The 21,196-nt window shown below is 44.0% G+C and overlaps 1 protein-coding gene across 1 annotated transcript in view; it reads left to right on the top strand.

Moving 5' to 3' along the window:
- The first annotated feature begins 1,036 nt into the window (after window positions 1-1,036).
- CHN1 (chimerin 1) overlaps window positions 1,037-21,196 on the top strand; it is a 106,046-nt gene continuing 85,886 nt past the window's right edge. Inside the window, exon 1 of the mRNA XM_069781476.1 lies at window positions 1,037-1,260. Coding sequence (XP_069637577.1) covers window positions 1,152-1,260 — 109 coding nt within the window. The 5' untranslated portion in view covers window positions 1,037-1,151. The remainder of the gene's footprint in view (window positions 1,261-21,196) is intronic.

Below are 21,196 nucleotides of genomic sequence, written 5' to 3'. Positions count from 1 at the left end.
GTGGATTTGCACAGCTGCAATGGATTAAATTTGAGTAAACAATTTGTGTTGATTGTGCTCAGGCTGGATTTGAATTCTCGGCACACACAGCTTTGGTCTGAAAGGCGAAGTAATACCTGTAAGTGAGAAACTATTGTATCACTAAACGAGGCAGGTCTGATTATCCCGCTTATGCTGGGGAAGATCTGCTGAGTACTAACTAACCACTGTTTTAAATACCCGGTTTCAGGTTAAAAAAGCAAACTGTATGAATGAGTTACACCGGGCACGGTGCTGTCTTTTCACTTACATGCTTTTAGCTCTGAAATTTACAGTCCTGGACAGTGAAAAATGACGGCAGGTGGGCCGGCTGAAATTTCTCGCACCACAACGTTTTGAGGGGAATTCCACAGTTTCGCTCTCTTGCTGCTTGCTGGCATTTCAGTGGAAACGTTCATCTCGCTTTAAAAAAAGTCACGTTTCCCACAAGACCGTTGGTTTTTCTCCAGTACCAGGTAGGCGCAGCCCTGCCAAGGCTGAAGAGGCACAGGCCGACCCCGCTGGGCCGCCTCCGGGGGGGGGGGGGGGGGGCAGCTGCGTACCCCGGGGCTGGTTACCACAGAGAATCTCCTCAGCGGAGACGAGTCGTCCGGGACGGCCGCCGGCGGGTGCCCGAGGGACGAGCCGGGCGCGGCCGGTGCCACGTACGTTGTGAGGGGGATGGGGGCCACGGCCGCCGCCCCTCCCGCGGCCGGGCCCGGCCGGCCGCCCCGCATGAGGGGACGACGCTTCCCTTTGTGCCCTGGCGGGCCGGCCGCGTTGCCATGGGAACCGTCCCGCCGGCTGCGGCGGGAGGAAGGCGGGTCGTGTGGCGGCGCAAGATGGCTCCCCGAGGCGGCGGGCCGCAACGTGAGCGCGGGCGGGGGGCGGGGGGGCGGGAGCGGTGAGCTCCCCGCCGCTGCCTCGCGTCCCTCGGCCGTCGCCCCCCCGCTCTCCCCGCCCCGGCCCGGGGCTCTCCCCTCCCCTCCCCGCCCTTGCCCTGCCCTGCCCTGCCCTCCGCCGCGGTCTGCGGCCGCCCCGCCCCGCGGCAGCAAGTGGCAGCGGCCGCCGGTGCCGCGGGGCGCCCTGACAGCCCCGCGCCCAACTTGTGTTGCAGGCGCGCCCCGCCGCTGATGCGAGAGCTGCCGCGCCAATGCCAGCCCCGCACCGCCCGGCCAGCCCCCGCCGCCCCCCGGGCCCGCCCCGCCGCCGCCGCCGCCGCGATGGCTCTGACCTTGTTCGGTGAGTAACCGCCGCCTCAGCCCGGCGGGCGCGGGGCTGCCGGCCCCCATTGTCTGCCGCGCGGCAGCGCCTGGGCGTGGGCGCCGGCCCGGAGGGCTCTGCCGCAGGCCGGGGCCCGCCGCGCCGCCCCACGGCCGGGGCTGGCGGTGGGGAACAAGGCGCCCCAGGGGCGGCCCCCGGTGGCGGCCGCGGCGGCGTGGGCTCGGGCTGCGAGCCGGCTGCGGGGCGCGATCGCCAAATAAAAGTTACGGTGCCCCAGCAGGCCGGCTGCCCGGTCGCCTGAGGAGCTGCGCGGCGAAAGCCGGGGGCTGGCTAACGAGGGGCCCCCGCTCTCCCGGGAGCGTCGGGGCGCGGGGCTTAGTTGCCCGTAACGATCCGACGTGTTTCTGTAAAATCGTGTTTAATAGCACGGATTCGGGAAAGGACGGTTTCGGGAGGTCGCGAGCGTTGCGGTGGTTGGCTTCAGAGCCGGAGACGGCGCACCAGCGTGCGAAAACTGTAGTTTTAACTGTTGAACATGTGGGCTCTCTGAAGTGAGGTTACTAAGCTTGCTTATGTCCAATATGTGTAATTGTACGGCGGGGGGGAAGAAAAGCTGCAAACTGCTTCTAGCCGCATCGACTAAATGTAACAATGCGAAGGAAAGCAGAAATTAGCACGGCTAACATCAGTACGGAATTGACGGGATAACCGGGTTACTCTTTCTCGTAAGACGCTCGTGGACCAGAAGTGATTTCTAGTGAATAGGTTTAAGTGATGGTAATGAAGTCTAGTCCTAGCGTTTAGACTGTGGATTCTACTTCCTGTGTAAACAAATGACTTGCTTTCATTCATCTCGTGATTCTTGGGCTGGTACAATTTCTTAAAAGAATAAAAAGGGTTTCGTGGGTTTTCTTAAAAGTTGACGCCTGTTGTATTATTGTGGCACATTAAGCCTCGTCTAAAGCTTAGTATGTGTTGCAAGGTCGTTCTCCATGGATAAAATCTGTCCGGTATTGGATTTAGCATTTAGCTACAGTGCTGTCACGTTTCCTGCCTGAGTTTCTTCTCACAGTGCAAAAGGTGGTAAATCATAGTTCACAGTGGAGTAAACTGTCTCTGTCATTATAGGCCTGATCTTCTTGTTGAGTTCACGTGAGCCCCTGGACCTCTAGAGGAGTTGGTGCAGGTATGGGGGCCCTGCAGGTTGTCAGTTGCAGGGTGGGCATCAAGCTCTTTAACTTAAAAGCACAAGTGAACATAGAGAGTGCTCAAATGGCAGATTGGCTTTTGTAAAATAGCCTACTGTGTGTGTTATATTGTATCATTGTAACTTCAGCTTGTTAAGAAAAGGTGTGGGTTGTTACACAGGCAGTTGAGGTAAATATTGTACTTGTCCCTAACCAAAAATCAAATTTTTTTAGGCTATTGAAAATATACAATTCTTCCGTGGTGAGTAGTTAATGTGTCATTACAATCTTTGGCTGCAAAAATTAAGAATATTTTAATTTCAGCTTTTAAATACGGTGGCATTCCTAAGTAAGGTACCTGTTTTTTTAAGCTTACATGATTCTTTTTTAATTCACATGTATTTTATCTACTTAATGACATTTTTCTATTAATATAAATTTGCATTACAAAGTAAATTGAATTAGATGGGTTTGCGTGCTGTCACGTCTGTTGTTAGTGACATTGATACATGTAAAAGATAATAAGCAAGGAGAAGATAGAGTGGGGTACCCTGCTGTGTGTAGCTTTTGAACAATATCTTGCCAAGGGTTAAACCTCAAGATTTCACCCTTTTAAGAAAACAAAAAGTGACAATAAAACAGTGCAACAAATAAGGCTAATGTGTGTCAACGAATGTGGTGCCTTTCATAAATGTAAAAGCTTTAGAGTATGTCTTAAACTACAAATGCAAGAGTATAAGTGTAAGTTGTGTAAATGCAGAGAATGTGCAATTTGTTTGCAGATGAGGTTGTGATTAATGTACGGTTGAGTTGGCACAGCTTACTGTGTTGCTGCGTGTCCTCTGAGCTGAGGTAGCTTGCCACACTTTGTCTGGTAGTATGTAACAAAGACAGACCACAACGTGCTGGCTTTGAACTTCAAGAACAGCATTCAGCCTTTATCTTGAATTTTGGCTGCCTGTGGATTGTTGCATTTTCAGTTACTGCACCACAGCTGACCCATAGTAACTCATTCAAAATACTAGAGAGAGTAATTTTTAATTTGTTTCAATGTAAGCCCCTACCAGAGCAACATCAGCAAATCTGGGGAAAGGCAGAATAAATGCGCCTGAATTAATGTATCTGTTTTGAGGAATTAAGCAGCTATAATTGTACTATTCTAAATTCACACCTATCTTACACCAGTAAAACTGTCCTGAGCAAACAGGTCCTGAGGGAGGTGTTTGCTTTGGTTCTGCTCATTCACATAAATTCTAGGCTCAATATTGCATTTTTTTCTAAGCCATAATGGTATATCACACTGGACCAAATTTCACACGTTCTAGCACTGCTTCTAATAGGATGTGCTACAAAGCATGTAAAACTTGAGATAAATTGCCATGTCAGCTTGAGGGGGGAAATCCACCAAGTTTGCTGGGTTCCTTTCAATTAATGTGTGTATGTGTGTGAGCACAGCAAGAGAGAGGAGAGGGGAGGGAAATGTCATAACATGCTTTCTCCATGCTTTTGATACTGTTTTATGGCTATTTTGGTGCATAGTCCAAAGACTGTACTAAAACGGGACAAGACTAGAGATCAGGGTGACATTGTTGCAGACTCTGTATTAAAATGGATATGAGGTTATCAGGCAGTTGAAAGGTCAGGTATGCTTTATTTTCTTCTACTTGGTGGAGTGGTTGGGAGTTTCCCGTTCCTGTTGGAGGTTGCCCTTTGCCACTGTCCCCATATCAGCACCATGTAACTGCTGGAGCACTAACTGCAGTTTGTACCTTTGAGGTGGCACCTTGAGACTCTTTGGAAAGCTGGTTGGAGAAAAGAGCTTCCAGTGTATCAGCATTTTTCTGCTACACAAAAAGACTGTTACCCTTGGGCTGTGTGGGTCTTCTGACTTCTTATTCCTTTTCAGTTACATCTTATTGTCCAGATTATGATGCAGCATTAAAGCACAGAGGAGGAAAATGTTAAGACTCTTCACTTTCTCAGTTTTAGTTATTTTAAAATTCTTTTCTTCATCTTGTTATATGCTCCCAGTCATGACCTTCAAAGGTATCCTGTGCTCACTGTTGTCTGTATGGAAGGTCGTAGGGGGCTGCCCATGTTCCCACAGCACGGTGGTACAGCTGATGAGTCAGTGTGTAGTGTGGGTTATGAGGGAGAGGAGGTCAACTGCTCCACAGAGATGGAGAGGAAGAGCAGCCCCTGTCAGAAGCAATCAGAGATAAGAGAGCATGGAAGTTGTTGGCTGAAAACATACCTCTGTTACTTATCAACCACTTCGTCTACCTCGGGCAAGAGTGTCATCCCAACAGGGTTCATAGTTACACAAAGTTATGGTGGCAGAAATGGCCTGTTGTGGCCATAGGTGGTCACTCATATCTGACATGGCTTTTTGTGATATCGGTAGAAGTAGGGTTTCACCAGGACCTTGAGTCTGCGTTCTAGTTGCCGAGCACTGAGAGTGCAGGTTTGATCTAACAGAAGAAAGCAGATCCTGGACTAGGACCACATCAGCAGAAGACTGGAAGACAGTCAATATATCTGACAAGTGAAAAAAAAAAAAAAAAGCTGCCTGATCCTGTTGTTTGTTGCAAATAATAGATGCAGTGAATTTGATATCCATGTTAGTGAATTGCCTACCGAGAGCTGGCAGGGATTTTAAAAATGTCTTTGTCCACAAAACAGCGTAGACTTCCACACCCAGTGTATATAAATGTCTGGAACTTGAGCAGACATCCAATTCTAGTGCTGTTTTTCATCCTACGGCGGATTCACATTCCCTTATACAAAAGGTTGTGGTGATTACAGGTTTAGCCTCCTTTTTCTCTCTAACCATTTGTTCCTGCCTGCTGCAGCAGCTGGAATGGCCAGTGTCCATCTCTGCCATTTCAGCACAAAGTCTAGCAGCTTCATGCCCAGCGTTCGTGGAGCTGGGCTGAAGCCACTTGCCTGGCTTAGCAGGGAAGCGGCTAAAGGGTACCCACTGGTTCCACTCTGCTGAATCCCTGCGAGGGGTAGCAGCATCCTAGAGATAGGAAGAGCAGTCAGTTACATTTCTATGGCTAGACTTCCTAGAGCCCATCTGTTAATACCCTAAGCCGTGGGATCTTGCAGTGACAGGGCTGAGGTGTGTGCTGTCATTCTACTTGGATGACTCAAGTATGGGAAAGATAACAAACAATGTAGAGGAAAAAGGAGGGGAAGTGTTAAGTTATCGCATTACTACTGCTGCATGCTTGTGTCTCTGGGTGTCCTGAGGAGTGTTTAAAGAAAGTCAGCATTGTCCTTTTGAAAGAAAAATATCTTTATGTTATGTTTTATGAATTCCCTTTGCTCATTTGTTTGCTCATCAACTCTCTTGTGTGAACAAAGGAAGACATTTCAAAACAGCCAGGAGAAATCTTCCTGGACATATTTGTCATTAGTTATTCATGCTGTTGCCTTCTTGCTCAGAGCCTGCCAATGGATGAAAACTCACCCTGCTGAATATTGGTGGTTAAGAAATGAGAAGGGAAGCAATTCTCTTTTAATCTTTGAAGTGCTTGCACTCTGATGAGTGGCTGCAGATGAATGGGATTGGAGACAGAGCTGTACTCAGCATGACAGATATGGTTATTTAAGGAGATGATGAACAAGGGGAGTTTTAACAGAAATTTATAGGGAAAATATTAGATGAAAAGAAACAAGCAATACATTGCTACAGTCAGGAAGGGTAGGGACAAAGAAACCAATTATACCTCCATTTCAGGTGTCGTCCATACATTGTTGAAAGAGCACGCAAATATTCATTTGCCTGCTTAACAGAATTCCTTTCCACAGCTGTGAGCTCTGGTGTTGTAATGCACAGAAGTAATTTTCTATTAATCTATCTGCTACTGGGGGTATGAGGCAAACCTTTTGAAATAAGTTCTTCCATACTTGAAATGCTAATTAATAGATTACTATTTTAAGTTCTAGGCATCTGTGATTACTGTTCTCCACACAAACTATACTTACTGTCTTGCGGCTGCTTCAAAAAGTAGGGTATGCTCATGTTGTACAAATGCATATTTTTCTAATGTGACAATCTTAAAGGTATTGTAGAGAAATTAAATCAATTCATTGTTCCCTAAATAAATGTTTTGCTTGCTTAGGGAAGGCTTTTAAATTTTACGGTGCTTGGTTAGCTTAGTCACAGGTACATAGAAAGTAAGTGTTCCTCTAAAAAATGGCTCACAACAGGTAATGTCTGCGGATTCTTTGCAGGATAGGAAATACTCAAAAATTAATCTGCTTATTCTTTGTCTTATGTGCAGAGCCTTCTAAAAACAGGAGGTAAACAGATGACCTACAATTAAAGTTGTTCTCCTCTATATTTTTATATGTGTCCCTAAACTACGCTTAAAACTTGTGGCTAGCTGTGATGGTGAAAGTTTACTGGCAGAGCTCCTTAACTAAAGAGTCAGTTTGTGCCAGAAAATTGTTCTTTGAATCTGTACCTTAATTGAAGTAGGTAATGGAAGTTTGTGGAATTGGGGCTTTTATAGTCAGGCTTTTGTAGCTACAGGGAATATAAATGTGGAGTGCCATAGGAATGGTACCCATCACTGGTTCTTCTAGGCCAGAAAAAAATGAGTAAAGAACTTCATTGCTCATCTTACGCTCTTGAAGCAGTTTTCAAAGTGAATACACACCCCACATTGCACTGCCTATGCTAGATCTTTTTCACCAGTAAAGCAGTGAATTCAAAGTGATCTTTTTAACCCGGTTGCAGTAGATGCTTTTGAAGTGTTTAGCCTTTGCTTAAAATACTTGGACTTCGTTCAGTACCAACTGACACAGGCTAATTTTCAAGGAGATTTAAGCAATTCAACATCTGTTCACAATAGGAACTTCAAATAGTTTAATTAGACAAAACAATTTGGAGATGTTGTTAAAAAAACCTCCAGACATTGTACTAAGATTTAAAAATGAAGGTGATTTGTTAAAAATGGAAACCATGTTAGAGATAAACTCAATCTTCCGATTCCCATTCATGTATCTGGGAGGGAAAGTGTCCAAGTGCTGAGAATCGTAAGATTATTTTCTCCTAGGTGCTGTGCTAACCTTACCTAATTTATAGAACCTAATGGAGCAAATAAGGAGAGCAGCCTTGAAAAGGTTTTGCTGGCAATGAAATCTCAAGAAAAAATCAAAAGGGAAACCTGCGTAGGAACTGGGAAAAGATGATCTATTAACTAGTAAATTGATATCAATTGATCAAAATATCAGAGAAGTGATGCTAGCACTTATAAACGAGGATGAAAACATTTCAGTCATGGCTTATCAGCTTAGCACTTAGAAGTGTGCTTCATGCAGTGGCTAGTATAAAATTATGTTTTCTATTAATTGTGTATATTGTATGAGGATCTTAAGGAATCAGAGGTTTCAGGATTGTTGCTGAAGCTGGAAAGGTCAGGTCCAATTGTGTGCACAAGTAATGAATTAAGATGAAGTTTTGGAATTTTCTCCAAAGAGATTCACTTGCGGTATCATCAGCTCAGGCACACCACTGAACAAATGCATCCCTTTCCTCCCTGGCATCAAGTGACCTGCTAGGAAATAGAGACAGCCTGCGTAGCACAGAATCTCATCCAACGATGTTGAAGTGAAATACGCTCCGGATCCAAGGATCCGGAAAGAGTTCCCAAGCTTTGCTGATGCACGCTTCACGTTAGCCAAGGACTGATGTTTCAGGTGTAAATCTGGGTTTTCTTCTATGTGTTTTGGACTCAGCTGATCCTTTCTACATTGTTGGGTTTGGGGACTTTATTCTCTTACTAACTCTCTCCAAGAGTTCTTAACTGTTTTTTCAGATGTACTAAAAGATTTCCATGTGATAGAAAGCATGTGTCAGTGTCAAGAAAAGAATGTGTTTACATATAATGGAAGTACCATAGTTAAGACTTGAATACTACTTAAATCAGTAAACTCAAAACATAAACCTAATACAAGCCTTTTTTTGAAGACTTATGTTATTTGTGGCAAATAAAAGCACATTAATAAGGATCCTCCAAGGGTGCAGGCATAGGTAACGTCTCTAAAAGTGCGTTGTTAGACGATTCTTTTTCCTTTTTCTGAACTTGGGGCTTGGCATCTGCATCTCAGGCTATTTAGCTGCTCCACCTTGTGGACAGAGATCGTACAGTTCTGCAGAAACGTGTCTTCAGATGAAACGAAACAAAACAGACCCCAAGACCTGGCCCAAGGGCAGTTTTGTAGTTGTTAAAAGAATATGGATGCTTCCTGCTCCCTTGTAAAATCATAAACTGGCTTGGTTGTCATTTCAGAGGGCTGGATTGTGTCTGCCTTGTACGCCTTCATAAATGATGGCAGAAGATTAAAAACCCTCTAGATTTGTCTTTTCGAGTCTGTCTTGAAACAAGGAAAAGTGTCGTTTGAAAACAGTGAAATATTTGGTATTCTAAAGCATTTAACAATGCTACTAGGACTTTGTAATTGCATGGCATCTGGGCCTTCAGCACCCTCACTGGCCAGACCCAAGAAGATGCTGGTAAGAGTTCCTGCAGTTCTCCACACTGTTCCCAAGGATTTAGCTGTGCGTCGGAGTAGTGGGTCGATGCCCTGGTTCCAGTCAGGGGCAGGAGGGTTGACCACCCCTGGCTGGGAAGCCTGGAGTATTCGCCATGTGTACAATAGCCTCTGTGAATGTGAAAGAGCTGATTGACATCTGATATTTCCAGCACTCAAAATATTTGTTCATCCTCTGTCTGAATGACAAAGATGACATTTCTGAAGTGATTTCATAGTTTCAGGAAAATGTGCCCATAAAATCCTATTTATTCCTGTGGGAGTCCGTTTTCCATGATATACTTTGATACATTGGTCCCCAAATATATTTTGGGCTTTTGCTAGCAGTTCTGTGATAAGTATCATGGAGAGACCGGGGGCTGCTGTGACTGTCAGGGCTGGTTAGAGCTTCTGGTTAAAATTTTTTAATGGTGATAGAATGTGATAATGTGGTCTGGCTTTTCACATGACCAAATCTTAGTCCCTGGGAGAATGCATTAGGAAAACTGCATCCTCTGGTTATGGACCACTGTCGAAGTTGCAAGCTAGACCTTACTGCTCACAGTGAGGAGGTAACTGTGCTTTTGGTCTCGGTCATCTCTGTGAGGAAGCCCACAGTCACATCCATGTTTGGTGCAGGTGGTAGGGTCTGGCTCTGTTGAATACACCACGTGGTTGGGGATGGATGTTCCTGGTGCTCATGGGAGGTGGTGGTTCCCTCTCTACTGCACTCCTGCTCCCCATCTCTGTCTCCTTCCTGCTTCCTTTGTTGCAAGAGCAGCTGCTTATAGGTAGCCTTGCTATTCATGAAGCTCAAATAAAAACACAGTTTCAGACCCTGATCAGAAACTGAATGTTCTGGGGCAGCTTGCTTGTGGGAAATGCCCACTCCAAAGGTAAAGTTAAAACACTGTTTCCTAAATACTGGAATTGTTCTGTTGCCCACTGCATGGTGGTGTGCTACCATGGCTAGCAGAGCCACAACTGCAGCCATTTAAATTATACAGCAAATACAATAGAGCATCATGTAGCAAGGTCTTGGAGTACTGCTGCAGCAATGGAAAGGGAGGTATGGAATTATTCCTCATGCAGAATAAATGGGGGACTGTGAAAAATGGAGTAATGTTATAGTTCTGAAAAACAAACCCAGTGCTTTAGCGCAGGACCTAACCATTCCTTGCTCTCACATTGGCAGGGTGCAAGCCAGTCTCCTCAATGCTGAATTAGTATCTGCTAAGTATACAATCCAGAGCAGACTATAAAAGTTGCTGATAATTATTTGGTAAGGCCAGTCTACCATACTTTTTCATCTGCATTTTATGGTTTCCATATGAATCTGGACATAATGCTTCAGTGCAATGTTGGATCATTTTTCATTAAAAAAAACCCCAAACAAACAGGATGTAGCTCTTCCTTACCTCTGCCTTGCTGGCTGAACATGCACACATGCGTATATCCTTCCAATAAAGGAAGCATGATTTTAACACAGCAGTTAATTTTACTGATTTCCTTTTCAGGTTTTTCAAAGAGTATTTTTATAAATGGGACTTGAAAGTGTTGAAAAAAAAATCTTCACTGGTTTAACAGAAGCAGAGAAGTATTTAAAAATAAAATAGCGATTCTTCTTCCTGGTGAGAAAAACATTCAGAAACTTTGTGTTGCATATTATTTCAATGCCAAAATTTACATGGTAAAGGAATTACGTCAGGTACTTTTTTATTGAGAAATAACATTTGTTACTGCAAGGTAAATATTTGCAAGTATGTAAAGGAAAATTACCAACCCAAAAAAACAAGAGAAGGAGAGGACACTTATCATGGCATTTCCAATGGTGAGATCATGTGCGTATAGCTGTGCTGTTCTTTTATTGTGGCTCGCAGGGAGCTCCTGGCTGCACTGTGTATCTGCTCACTTTGACATTGTGTGAAAGCAAGCTGTGGTCGCAGCCCCCTCCCAGCATCCCTGCTTGCCCCTCCTCAGTGACAGAGCAGCAAGCTCATCAGTAACTTGGTGGAACATCTCTTATTCCTTAGCTTTTATTGAAACTGTGCTCTATAAGAGGATACCCCCCCACTCCGATCCACCTCCAGCTGCATCAGACCAAAGCAAGATGATCATTTTTTCCTAACTTGCTCTCTGCAGGTTCAGAATTTGCAGGAGGTGAAACATAGCCCCTGAGTCACTGCCGCGCCTAAGCATGGTGAGTCCCAGGGCGGGACAGAGTATGCTGCACTCCTGGTACAGTAACTCAGGGGGATACCTCAAAGCAACCTCTAAGATGAGTGAGTTGCAGACTGCTGTGTCTGAGGGAGAGCTCACACTGGGTAACTCAGCTGCTAAGCTTGTTGGCATTTTTTTCCACTTAGTAGAAAGGTCTGCTTGTTAAATGCTTTGTTGAAGGGGTAGCCCTGCTGTTAGTATGACTTAAATGTAAAAACTCTGCCTTTTTTGGAAGGCATCTTCCTTCTCCGATTGCTGTGCAAGAGCAGCCATGGAAGACACAGGCAGGGCTTGCCGTGTCTCAGAGCTGTATTAGTATTTTGCCCTTACTTCTGTATAGAAATCCTGTGTATAGCAATCCCTGACAATTGCTTGCAGCATTCTGCCTCCCAGCAGCTCCCGTGTAGCCACATAGGTAGGCCAGGACCATTTTTAAACTATAAACTGGATTTTTGATCTGTTACATCCTATAGCTCTCTGTGTCTATCTGTACCTGTTTTCCTGTGCTGCCAATTGCCACGATAGGGTTCTTTTTATAACATCAAAGTGGACCTAAAGACACCAAAAGAGCTGTTGCCCAGAGAGGCAATGCTGGCTGGGGGACTATTGGATTGGCAAGACTTGGGAATAGAGATACTGATCTTTGATCTGTAGGATGATCTCATCTACATGGGTGTCCTGATTTCAGCTAGGATAGAGTTAATTTTGTTCTTAGTAGCTGGTACAGTGTGTTCTGGATTTAGTGTGAGAATGATGTTGATAACACACTGATGTTTTAGTTGTTGCTAAATAATGCTTATCCTAAGTTAAGGATGTTTCAGTTTCCCATGGTCTGCCAGCAAGGAGGCGCGCAAGAAGCTGGGAGGAAGCATAGCCATGACAGCTGACCCGAACTAGCCAAATGGATATTCCATACCACAGGACATCATGCTTAGTATATAAACTGGGGGGAGTTGGCCGGGAGTGGTGGATCGCTGCTTGGGCATCAGTCAGCAGGTGGTGAGCAATTGCATTGTGCATCACTTTTCTTTTCCGTGGGTTTTTTGGTTGGTTGGTTGGTTGGTTTCAGGTTTTTTTGTTTGCTTTTTTTTTTTGAGATAAGAACGATTTAATAGCAGCAACCTCTGTTTGAATCCAAGTCATGGCACAAAAAAAATAAAATGCAAGCAAAAAACAAGTGATACACAATGCACTTGCTCACCACCTGCTGACTGATGCCCAAGCAGCGATCCACCGCTCCCGGCCAACTCCCCCCAGTTTATATACTAAGCATGATGTTCTGTGGTATGGAATATCCATTTGGCTAGTTCGGGTCAGCTGTCGTGGCTATGCTTCCTCCCAGCTTCTTGCACGCCTCCTTGCTGGCAGACCATGGGAAACTAAAACATCCTTAACTTAGGATAAGCATTATTTAGCAACAACTAAAACATCAGTGTGTTATCAACATCATTCTCACACTAAATCCAGAACACACTGTACCAGCTACTAAGAACAAAATTAACTCTATCCCACAGGACAGTGGGCCTCTGCTGCTCTTGCCAGCAACTGTTCCTATTTTCTGTTTAGACATCTCGTTCTGTAGGACGAAGTCTGCTTTTCACTTGTGGACATTCCTGGGGGATCTCAGTTCCAGTAAGGATGCATCAATATCAGAGAAATGCAGCTGATAATTGTTGAAAACCTCCTGTTTAACACGGTGCCATGATAAAGTGAGAGGTAATAAACCCAAGTTTCTGTTATTTGCAGACCAATTTGTCTTTCTTCTAATTAGTGGAAAAAAGGAGAAAGAACTTCAAAACAGAGACAAGAAAACCATCTGAATTAATTTCCTGGAACAGAAAAGAAACGTATGGAGTTACGCAGAAAGGGACTTAGAGGTTATCTCCGACCATTGATCATATTGAGCTTTCCAGCCAGCAATCCCATTCCTGCTGTGTGGTGACAAACCTTTGTGTTCAGCTCTCCTTCCAGCAGCCTGTTCCCAGCTCCCCTGCTCTGCTTTCACCCTCCTGAATGCAGAGGGAACTGAGGACAAATGGGGGGCCCATGCAGAAAACCTCTTAGTGCTTGCAGAGCTGCTAAACCACCTTCGAGATGGCTGGCTGTTGCTCCAGCCCCACAATGCACTGGGTGGTGCAGGAGTGGACCTGGAGCACAGCTGCTCCATGGACTGGACCTTACACCTGCTCTCTCTTTCTCTGGTTCCTGCCTAGTGCAGCAGATGAACCTGGTGAGGCGGAAAAGTTATGAAAAAGATTATTTTAATGCTATAAATGGGGAGAGGCTGGTGGGTAAGTGTCTTTTGCCATAGTTCTTTGACTGCAGTTATAATAGCGAGCCATGGAATTGCCCAAAAGGAATGTGAAGTTTTCAGCTTTTCTACCAGGAGCATCCATCTTTGTGCCATTGGAGGCCTCTTAGATGTTTTATATGAGAACAGGAAAAGATAAGGAATGACACTTGCAGCTTTCAGATTGGGGAAAAGCTCACAGCAACTGGAGAACGACTTTTGGAGTAAAAACTTAATTCCAATTCAAAAAAAGGCATCCCACCACATTGTGTCCATTTCTCTTTCTCTGACCCTGCCAGTAATGGTTTTTTAGGAGTTGCCTTCATGACACTGTAAAAAATGATCATGGTTCCAGGCGAGAGTGCTTTACTTGGTAGTCCATCCTCCTCCTTCCAACCATGAGTGTTGATGCATTACATCTGTTCTGGAAATAAGGATGTAAATACAAGCCATATTTTTGCATGAGCAATGGCGTGTGTTATTGACGACTGTTTTAGAAAATGAAAAATCTGTTTCTAATAAGAATTGTAATAGGTTTGTGTTAACTCTGATGGTCTAAGAATTTAAATGGGTCAAGTTCGAGGAAGGAGAAGCAACAGCATCTATTAGACCATCTGACACCGTTAAAGAGAGAGACATGCTTTGGGATGCATGAGTCCGTCTTGAGGCCAGTTATAACAGCAGTCAGAAATCAGATCTGCTCTTCATTTTCTCCGGGTGACTCTGATTTTTGCCTGGGCTGCTAATGGGTGGTTTTGTTTTGTTTTGTTTTGTTTTCCCCCAGGAGGCTAATGAATGCACAGCAGCTATATTGGTCTAAAATGCAAGGGAGGACAAGTTCTCAGCAGATTTTTACCAATGGGTAGGGAGGCAGGGTCAGTGTTGTGTTCTTTTGTTATGGTTCAGCTTTTGGTAAAACCACAACTCTCCGTTCAGAAGTGGATTTTAGAGCAGGAAAGTGAATGTACGTTCATTATCTCAGTGCTGTGTGTGGAAAAAAAATAATTCAAAGCAACCAAGCGAACAGTGATAAAACATGCCTCCCCATTCAGCAAATTAGGGCATTATGCAGTAGATGGAGGGGTTGTATTTCAAAAGTGCCTGAAAGCTCGTCCTTTATTTAGGGTCTCTTCTGCTCAACCTTGACTGGGCAGACTTCTTATTCAGGGGAGGGGGTTAATTTACAGCTAGAAGACACTTTTATACCGTATCATATTGTTCTTTTTCATTATTAGGGTGACTGCTCAGAATATTTGTGTAATCAAGCTCCAATCAATATTCCCTGTTGGATGTGTTAGAGAAATCAAGACAAAAACGTATTTTTGTGAATGCCTTGAGGCTGTGGCTATAACAGTTGTCACTGGCTTGAAGTTATGGTAAAACTGATGTGCCCTTGTTGGTATTATTAATGCTTGAAAGAAGTAAAACAACCGATGGGAAATGAGCTCAGTCTGTGTGCAGGCAGACTTTTAAAATGGGAGACAAGGAAGGATTTGTGGAAACAAAAAATAGGAAAGGAAATGTCGAAGGGTAAATGTTTTCTCCTATGTTATCCCTAGCCGTGGTTGGAACAAGAGCACTGTAAGAGCAATAGCCTCGACAAGTATTTCCTCTGACTTCCAAGCAAACTTCACTGACCATGATCAAGACAGTGTCTCCAGTGAAAACCAGTCTGGATTTAAACCAGGGAAGTTTGATTACAGTGTTCAAGCTTGTGTTACCTGATGTTACTCTGAATTGCTCCAAGACTTTACTGCACTGATTATAGAAGATACTTAGACAAATTATCTGTCAAATCTAAAAGATGTGATTCATCCAATAAAGGCATATTTCTGTCAATTTTGAACTTGCAAAATTAGTTTGCAAATGACCTTTCAAATAACCCTTAGGGAGGATGGGAAACTGCCTAACTCATTGATCCAGCACTTCAGGCCTGCAGCCAGACACAAGTCAGTTTTGCCACAATGAGTTTAAAAAAAAAACAACAAAAAAAGCTGTTTTTCTTTGAAATAGATAATTAAAGAGGCGTATTTGATTTTGACAACATTTTCAGTTGGAAGTTGTTTACTGTGTAAACCAGACATTTCAGGATACTTTTAAGTCTGTAGAGCTATTGTAACTGCTGTAGCTTACAGACAGCTGGCTGTCTGACTCTGTTGTTGTACCTACAGCTAAGCCCCAGAGCCATGTTAGGTAGCAGTTCCCATCGTGTTTGTCTTTTCTCGGGAAGCAAAGATGGTGTTCCCCTAAATGCTGAAAATTGGCTGCAGCCTGTTGTCTGGAGCCTGAGATACCCTGCTGGAAATGGAAAGCAATGTTAAATTCTGTCTTTGTTAAATGCCCACAAGGTGGCACTTGTCATCTTTTTACATCTCTGAGGTCTAAATTTTTAGACTTGTAGCAACACCAAGAAATTATTTTAGAGGTTTGGAAACTTTTCTTAAACAGTAAGCTAACTGTGCTTTCATGGGAGAGGTATTTGCCACCCCTCCATTAAACTACAGTCAAGAGAAAGAGGACAAAAGCTGTGTTTTGCTTGTTACCATTGCATATGTGAAAATTCCAGCTTAAGATTAAAAATTCATTTAAATTTTTTTGTTATAAAAGATTTTTTAAATTTTTATTTGTCATTACTCGTGTAGTCATATGCCACTATTTATCTGGCAAACAGGAAGAAAAATGAATACATGCTTCCCTTGCTTTGGTTAAATGAAAATCTAGAAACAGATCATTTGCAACCTGGTCTAATCACTTAGAAGATGAGTTCATTTAACAGCAGCAGTGTCTGTGATAGGCAAAATATTACCCATTAAAATTTTCCCATCGTTAAGAGGCAGTAATAGTAGACCTGCTAATAAAAGGCATTGAACTCTAGCTGTTTTCAGTGAGTCTTTCATTCAACCCCATTAGAACCATTCCCACAGAATTTATTGTTGTCAGATCAGATGTTTGTAGAAACCAGGATGGTAGTATGGTCTTTTTTCTCTTTCTCCCTCAAGACTGATGCAATTATTCAGAGCATGCCCTTCTTTAAGCCCCTTCACTTTTGCTGAGAGTGCTTTCTTGTCTTGTACTTGGTCACATCAGAGAAACGACAGCAGCCCTTGTAGCTTTCTGGGGCATCATTCACACCAGCTTTCTCTTAATCATTTTTACTCCAGTAATAATTAGAAACCTAATTGTACTTTTTTGGAGTGGTAAAAGCAAAAACATGTGAGGACAAAAGAGCAGAGAAAAAATAAGTTTTGTTCCATTAAAAAATTCCTGGGTCACCATGTGTGTGATGTAGTGCTATCCTGCAGCCAAAGGGATGCTTTCATTATCGTTGCCTGTTTTCACTGGTTTGTATCTTTCCCTTAGATTGTATTGTACTCTTGTTCTCCTCCCGGATGGGAGTGCCTTTGGAAAATGTGAAGAAAGTACATTCAGCTGTTTCCTTGCTTAAATAATTCAAACGAGGTTTAATTTTAAAGTCCAAAGCTGACCACATGCATGGGATTTTATGGGCATTAAGGAGTGTAGCTACCTGCGCCAAAGGTCAAGGCAAAGGAGCAAAACTTTGCATAAGGAGAATTGTTGCTGGTGACTGTCCCCTCTGCCCACAGGCTCAGGCAAATCCCTGTGGATGGATGTCTTTAGTGGTGGAGCGACTTTGTTGGGTGCCAGCTTCTCCAGGGATGGCCTGGAAACAGTTGGGCGCGGTTGAGCAGGCTACTTGTAACCTCTGCCTGTGAGTCGCCATCCCCTGGCAGGAGGGGAACCACGTAAGCTGGTGATAGCTTCTTTTTGGACCTAGAGGCCATTTGTCTTTGTGATCAGACTGGGCTTTAGTTGAACACTTAACAGCTACCCCACATGTCGGCAGCACAGCGGGCTGGGAACAGGGGAGCCTCCGCTGGGAGGGTTAGCTGTCCACATGCAGCCGGGACGCGTGTCGAACTCTGACATGTTAAAGCAGACACCTGTCTGGCAGCTTTTCTCCACCTAGAGGAGGTGGAGAAAATAGATGGTGGTTTATTTGGAAGCTTTTGCACTGAAGCTCCTTACAGTAATGGTGTCTGCCTGCCTGAGGAAGAGTCTTGACATGTCTAGAAGTTTTCAAAGCTTTTTCTTAATTCAAAGGAAATAGCGTGCCAATGATAACATTAAAGTAGCATCAAAGACTCAATAACGGTCTAGAAGTATCAGTCATCGTTGCTGAATGTCACACAGTATATTTTATATTTGGGAATTGGGAGAAAACATAGTGCTCACGGCCTGGGGTGTTCTCAGCCTTGCGGGGATCTTCCCATAAACAACAGAAATTCTGTGATGCCCTACTTGTGAAACCCTGTGTGTTTTCCACGTGGGCCCAGGCCATGTGTGCCATGACGTTCTTGTCATTAATGTCTTTGTTTTTAGGGATCAATAGAGCAACACTACTTTTGGATTAACATTATTTATTCAGTCACTTTTAAACCCCAACATTTTTTTTAAAACAACAATATAAGAGTTTTTATTTACGAGAAAGGGAATATACTAAAAAGTTGCCTGAGATCTCTTAAAAAGCACGATGTAAGCCCGTGCAAGGTATTTCGGTCAGAAATAAATTGTTTACCCCTGTGCTATGGAAAGGCAAAGACAGGACAAGACTGAGCCAGAGGATCATTTCCCTTTTTATATTCATGTGGAGGACTTGAATGCTGAAGAAGCATTTGTTCCTAAGAAAACATTTCATGCAAGACAAGAATGGTTGATCACAGCTTTCTCTCTCGTTTACCGAGCTCTGGCTGAAATGTACTTTTCTGCAGCCTTTGGCGGCAGCGTGCATGGTACCCTGCTTGCCAGGGAGGAGTGCGTTGGTTTCTGCAGGACCTCGTGTGATGGGCAGGTAGCCACGCACAGTGCTTCTTGCTCTTTGCATTAAGACTCTGCCTCTGCCCGCCACCCCATTACAGACCGTCGTTTAACTTACCAGCTGCTGGTAGCAGAGGCGTAGCAGAGGGGTGGAGAGAGGCTTTGTGGAAAAAAAAAGTGGATCCCAAGGTCTCGTGTAGGAGTGACAAACGACCGTTGGTGTGTGCCCTTCCTTCTTCAGTACACACGCAATTGACAGGGATATTTTGGCTGTTCTCTGCACCCTCCGCCCTGCTGCCCCATCTCTGGGAGCTGCCCGCCATCGCCTTCCCCTCCTCCGGCTGCCAGCGGCACAGGGACTTCTGCAAAACCCTTCCAGCACGGCTGGGTGCTGCCACAGCCAGAGATTAGCTTCTCGTATTTACCCTGAAACCATAGTATTGTAGCCCATCTGTTTTACTACTGCTGCCTAGGGCGGTGGTTGTATTCATCCTTTAATTACCTTAATGCTGTTTGAGTTTTATTTTGGTTGGAGCGCATAAAAGCCCTCACTGCTAGGGCCTGCTTGGCTGCTGCTTAAAACATTTCATGATGGCTTGAGCTGAGTTTCTGAAATGCTGTTGGTACTTGTACTCTGAAAACCAGAGATGAAATTGCATTTTCTGTTCAACTGCGCTGTTTTTGTGGCTTGAGGATCTCACCAGCAAATAAACGATGGCTTCATTTCCGTAAGTCGAGTGATTTTATGTGCATCCCTTGGGTATACGGAAGGTACTAACAAGCAAGATTTTGAGGCTGAGGAGGAATTTTCTAGAAGTTGTTTTCTGGGGACAAAAAGGAGCCTGTTGTATGGGTCAGCAAACGGCCACGTCTCCTGGTCATGCATCTCTCCAGGAGTTAAATTTCAACACACGCTGCTGCCAAAAAAAGCAAGATTAGCATCTTAAAGCACATGTTAATGCTTACTGGTCAGTGCCTAGGCCTTAGCTTACAGAAGAATGTTTTATACTTTCTTGCGTCTTTTCATATTTATGACTTACACCATTCCTTGGGCCTAGATTGGTTCAGAAAATGTGAAACTGGATTTTCTTCTCCTGATCATGTTGAAGTTTGGTTCATGTGGCTAAAAACTGGCCTCTTCCATGAGATTCACCACTTGAGGCCTCACCTGTGTTCAATAAGGATATTGCTGAATAAAGCCAAAGTTTGGTCAAGAGCTGCTGTGTCAGTAGGTAGCTGATTATTGCCTCCCAGACAGTGTTAAACTAATCCCCAGCATGATGTTACTGATCACCATGCTGCAGGGAATGACATACAGTAAAAGAAAAATTAAACTGAATTCTCTACAGGAAACCTTACCAGTAAGTCCTAAATTGCTTTATGGGGTTACCAGGCATAGTTAAGCTGCTGCTGCTCTACCCTAGAGCTTGCAGAACTTCAGTGGGGAGAGAGAAAGAACCATTTCAAGCAGAGGTAAACATTTTTATTCTTTCTATAAAAGGAATACACAGAGACAAGCAGTCTAAACAGTTTGAGGCAGTAGTAACAGTTTTTCTATCTGCAGTTAAAATGTACACTCTGAAAGTGCTACAGTTGTCCAGATTTATATAAAGGCTAAGATGGAAATGGGTAAGAAAGGAGGAAAATAAGGAAGGGAAATGCTACATTGTAATGTCACAATTAGTCACATTTGTGTTTATGGAAAAATCTGAGATGCTCTCATAGCGTTTGTGTCTGTGTATGAACTTACGGCTGTATGATTTTCTATTGGCAGAAGCCCTCTTCTGTGCAAGCATGTATTTCTGACGATTGCTCTGTGCTTTTCACTTCTTAGTTGCAGATGGTTCATGCTCAAGATGCATAGTTTCATTTTTCTTTCATTTATTTGTGTGCTTAAAGGAGGGCACACTCCTGCCCTACTGTGACATTTCTGCCTGTAAAGGGGCTGTTGCCAGAAGCTGCCTCTTGTGCTGTTCTGGGCTTTTCTGCCTCTGTTTTCTCTGCATTTAGGCAAATTTCAAGGAAGCCTTGAGTAGAGATGAGATGGCTTGAGAATGAGATGCTGAGGAGATAGAGCGGGCTGGGTAGGTGAGTCCTAGCAGGACAGCAGTGAGGAGCAAACCAAAGCATTGCTCGGGGATGAGGTGCAGATGAAGATTGCTAAGGCTGGGGGAAGGCAGAGTCCTAGAAGAGAGAGGAGGAGAGTGTGTTTGGGAGGGAAAGAAGATGACCACAAGAAAGTGCTGGGAATTGTTTAAGAAATAGGGATCACTTCTGTCCTTGTCCATTGGAGAGAGAGAGATGGGCTGGCAAACTCTTGCTTGCCCCTGGAGAAGCTGAGACAGATAACCTGTCACGTAAGGTATTCAAGAAATGTAGGTTCATGCCTGAACTGGAGGCATCAGCTGTTACTCTGTGGTAAGATGCTTGCTTTGAAGATGAGTTTGATTTTGCTGTTGGTTCAAGAGCAAAGACTGATGCTACAGGGTAAAGGACTGTAAATGTACTTTCGTGTATCCTGCAGCATTGTGTCCCCCCACCCCTTTACCTTGCGTATAACTTTGGGCCTCACTAGGATTTCAAGTGATGTATCAGTTTAATATATTCGTACTCTTTTCTTTATACATGCATACATATTTATATTATGACAGGTCTATTTAGGAGCTTAAAAGTATGGGTTTGGGCATACAGCTGTTTCTTTTCTAATCTGTTCCAGGCTGGAAAATTATTAGTTATCAGTATGGATTCAGGGTAGAGAATTTGAGGAAGTCCCATTATATTATGTAAAAATAAAATCTTATACATATACCCTTCCAATCAGAGCAAAATTCTGAAGAATTAAAAAACTGTAATTGCTTGGGATAGTAGGATATTA

Source organism: Haliaeetus albicilla, chromosome 4 (assembly GCF_947461875.1).
Source record: "Haliaeetus albicilla chromosome 4, bHalAlb1.1, whole genome shotgun sequence".
NCBI lineage: Eukaryota > Metazoa > Chordata > Aves > Accipitriformes > Accipitridae > Haliaeetus > Haliaeetus albicilla.
The sequence above is the reverse complement of the archived record's forward strand: the minus strand, read 5'-3'. Positions and strand labels throughout refer to the sequence as shown.